This window comes from Ambystoma mexicanum, chromosome 8 (assembly GCF_040938575.1).
Source record: "Ambystoma mexicanum isolate Mex_15411 chromosome 8, UKY_AmexF1_1, whole genome shotgun sequence".
NCBI lineage: Eukaryota > Metazoa > Chordata > Amphibia > Caudata > Ambystomatidae > Ambystoma > Ambystoma mexicanum.
In genome coordinates, this window is record NC_090929.1 from 664,281,699 (window position 1) to 664,285,932 (window position 4,234).

Below are 4,234 nucleotides of genomic sequence, written 5' to 3' on the forward strand. Positions count from 1 at the left end.
ACCAGGCTGTTTGGGCAGGGAAGCTTCTGGGTAGTTTTGATGCCCTGGTGACTGGTGAGACATAGCCAGGAGGGTAGAGTCATGTTTTATGTCAAGTGTGAGCTTGTGTAGTGACCCAATCAGGCTCATGCAATCAAGTCATGTGCTTGGCAGTTGGGGTCAGGCGTGTTTGCTATGGAGAGTTTCAGTGTAATGGTAGCATTGAGGGATTTAGAGCCGATTGGGGTTTGGGGGGGCTGGAAGGTTAGTTGGTAGTAGTGTTAACTGTGGGCAGTGTAATGCCAGGGTGCCACTCAAAATGGAGATCGAACAATATAAATGTGGGCTTTTCTTTGCCTGTAATTGCAAGACGCCCTGGTATCACTGGGGATCTGTCAGTGTGGCACTGCCATTCGTTCTGTGGTACTCTTGCCGCTGCTGCCACACAAGGTTCCAAGAGATGTGCGAGCCTCAGTCACACAGATCTGTAAAGTGTTGCAAGTGCTTCATTCACAGTGATGAGCCGTGCCCATCCTCCCCCGTGCCCACCCTGCCCATCCTCACCCGTGCCCATCCTCCACCGTGCTCCTCATTATTTATTATTTCCATTTTTAAGTGTTCAAATCATGCCCTGTTGTGATTCTTGGAAAGCCTCATTCCATTCCTACGGTTCAGGATAAAATGCCCATTTATTTAATCTAATCCACAGTCCTTATGGAGAGTCACAGCGGTGCCGTCAGGGCAGCCTGAGTGTAGCTGTGGGTCTGTTTTGAAAGTGTCTCCCAGAGAGGAAAGGTGGGCCATACTCTCACACCTTATAACCAGTGAGGAGAGTGGAACTAACATTGCATGAGTGAAACAAGTTTTGAACAACAAGCAGCAATTAATAAAAGAAAGCAATGAGAAAGGAATGAATCTTTTGCAATGTCATTTTATTGAGCTCTTTTTTCCTTGCACAGGGTCACATTCTCAGAGATTGCTGCACATTTCTCATGAATGAGGTTGACTGAAGAATCCCATGAAAGTCACACAATGAGGATGACTGAAGAATCCCATGAAAGTCACACAAAGTCACAGACATTTTCCAGCCAAGAGCAAGAGGATAAAACAGGACATCCTTAGATCTGATGCAGATCAATCCTATCTCTGAATGAGCTCCTGGGACAACTGCAGCCCTGCAAACCCTGCACCTCCCGAGACAGACCCACTGCCAGTCACAGAGATTCTACTATCTGGCAGAGAGCCCCCCCCACACTGACGATCTTTACAAACGATAACACAACATTGTATAACTTACACACGTGGCGTTAACACAGCTTCTAAAATGAAGACTCGCCACTGGGAGAATTGTTCCTCCTTTTCCTTCATCCACATGGAATGATAAACTTTGAGAATACAGAATACATGTGCACATTGTCACATACATGTTCAGAGATAATTCACATATCTCCAACATACCAGGAACACTTCGCCTTCACAGAAGGCAGGGATTATGTGGCACATTTTCATTGAAAATACAAGACATCAAAGCTGACGAACAAGGTCATGACCATCTTTATAAAAGATAACACAACATGGCATAACTTACACACATGGTGCTAACATTGCTTCTAAAATGAAGACTCGCCACTGGGAGAATTGTTCCTCCTTTTCCTTCATCCACATGGAATGATAAACTTTGAGAATACAGAATACATGTGCACATTGTCACATACATGCTCAGAGATAATTCACATATCTCCAAACGAACAGGAACACACTTTGCCTTCACAGAAGGCAGGGATTTTGTGGTGCATTTTCATTGAAAATACAAGATATCAAAAGCTGATATATAAACAAGGTCATGACCCCAACATCACTCCGATCAATAAATGACTGATCATCATGTAATGTACACATGTCGATGAAGATGAATGATAAACACAGACTGAACATGCACCAGGGCGCGATCCAAGGCCCTCGTATCACACATGCATGTGCTACTGACCACTGCAAATAGATCAATGAATCTGCATTACATGCACACAGTGCACACACACAGTGCACACAACACACACAGCGCACATCCTGTGAGGATATTAAACATGTTTACATGTAAATGCACTCCTTAAACGGAAGTTACTGGATGACAAGCAGAGCATTGCCAAAATACAGGAATACTATCAGACAGGAGTGATATTCTAAGAGTGACATTTAGATAATTCGCAGCTTCAGGATGAATATTTTATACAAACATCTTCTGCAATGAAGATACATTTCAAAGATTAACTTGGCCTCATTTTTGCAAATAATGAGTTCGTTATTTTCAACCAACCCGTCCTACAAGGATCTAACATTCACCCCATGTCCATCCCACAGGGATATCACATCGCCACCACTGCACCTCTGGAAGGTCAGTAATCTCGCCCAGACAGAGCACAGCTGGGTACAGACATGAGAAGGCACATTCTCCACCCAGAAAGGACCGAGGCCTCTGAACAAGTCCCAGCTTCCTCCAGTGTCAGAAGAAAAGTCCATGGCCGCAGCCCCGGCATTACCAGGGTCTCCACGGGGCTGTGGGGCTATCTTGGGCTGGCGCTTTAGTGCTGCTCGTACAGGACGGAGGCCGAGAAGGAGTCACAGCCTCTGCTGCAGCCGCAGGCCTATGGAGGGCGCTCAGCAGCTTCACCCCGGTCTCCATGGGGGCTCCATGGAGGGAGAGGAAGTGCAGAGAGTCCTGGAGGCACCTGGAGTAACCTTCGCTGGCAGCCATTGCTGAAAGAAAATAGAAGAAGGACATTAATGATTGGTTCATTTACACAGCAAGATGTAAACACAATGTACACGTTTTAGACTATAAGATAATATTTAGGGAGAAGTGGGAAATGCAATATTATTCTCGGGTTATCTGTCAAAGGTTAACATTTCTATAGGATGCCTTATACACAGATCGAAGGATTAAGCTATAGTCAAAGTACATGGCACATTGCTGTGCCTACAACTTTGGAATTTCTCAATTGTTTGAGATTTAAATAGTTCCAAGCTCCAGACATTAGTAGTGACATGCACAAAAGTCTCTCTATAGGTGGGAAATGGGCAGCAGTGGAGGGCGATGGATTAAAGGAGGGGGTTGGGGCGAAGGAGTGAGTAGAGTAAGAAAGAGGGGATAGACACAGAAAGAGAAGCAACACAGGGAGGGATTGTGGAGAGGGAGGCACGGGAGGAAAGAGAAAAACGGGTGAAGGGCGCGAGCGGGAGTGAGGGAGGGGGTAAGGAAACGAGGGGAGGCTGTATCCATGGATATGGGAGGGAGGGGAGAGAGGGGAGAGATGGAGAGAAGGGAGGAAGGGAGGTGTAACCTGTGGAATGCTAGTCATAACCAGGCACTGCAAATGCATGTGCTCCTGCAGAGAAGCGCTTTCCTTTTCTAACTCCCTGCATTATTTGGGAGGCGTGTAGGCAGGAGCTTATCTGCAGGTGTATTTAATCATACGTGTATTTAAGGCAGTGTATTATAGGCAGTAAAACCTGGGCCTTAAGGACACATGACCGATGTCATGCAAACGTTGCTTCTCTGGGGCTGATGTACTAAATTAAAATCGTTTTACCACCCACACCTAGCTCCTTCCCACCGCCCCCTCACCCCACCGCTCCTGCTGCACCCCCTGCAATGCTACCCCTTCCCTTTCAGGCCTCTCACCTGGTGCTGCTGTCTGCACGCGCTGGGCCAGGGCTCTCACGGCCATTTCCAGGATATCCGCTTTCTCTGCTTTGGGCGGAAGCTCCTGGTCCCCAAACTCTCTCTGCAGTAACATCCTCAGCTGCTCGATGCTGCTGTTGATCCGCTCTCTCCTCATCTTCTCAACCGCCGGTTTCCTCAACTGCAAAAACAAAAGGAACGCTCCTTATAACATGCGTCTCACATACAAAGACAGACATTTGAAAAATAAATACCACAGACTCCTAGTTTAAACTATCATAATATATTTTCGACCAAATGTTAAGTGTAGTAATGTTGTGAATCTATGCACATATTTTGCAAGATTCTTTATCAAGAAATGACATTAGGAATCTTTATTTTCCTGCCTCTTACCTTTCTAATGCCTCTGCCCTCGAGCTCCTGCCCATACTGCTCCAAGGTGCAGAAAGGCGCCATCCTGCCCAGCCTGGGGTGAAGGGCTGCTTCTCTGTAGTGAGGCCGCAGTGATCTGAAGAGCCCCCTCCCTCCAGCCCTATTTATCCCCCTCAGCTGCAGGGAAATGTGTGGGGCTGAGGC

The 4,234-nt window shown here is 46.7% G+C and overlaps 1 protein-coding gene across 1 annotated transcript; it reads right to left on the minus strand.

Moving 5' to 3' along the window:
* Positions 1–890: 890 nt before the first annotated feature.
* Positions 891–4,234, minus strand: LOC138472315 (transcription factor HES-5-like). The gene is made up of 3 exons (XM_069610439.1): positions 4,052–4,234; positions 3,659–3,839; positions 891–2,733 (listed from the first exon to the last, which is right to left on the minus strand). Exons 1-3 carry the CDS (start codon positions 4,112–4,114, stop codon positions 2,513–2,515), a joined length of 465 nt encoding a protein of 154 aa, XP_069466540.1. The 5' UTR covers positions 4,115–4,234; the 3' UTR covers positions 891–2,512.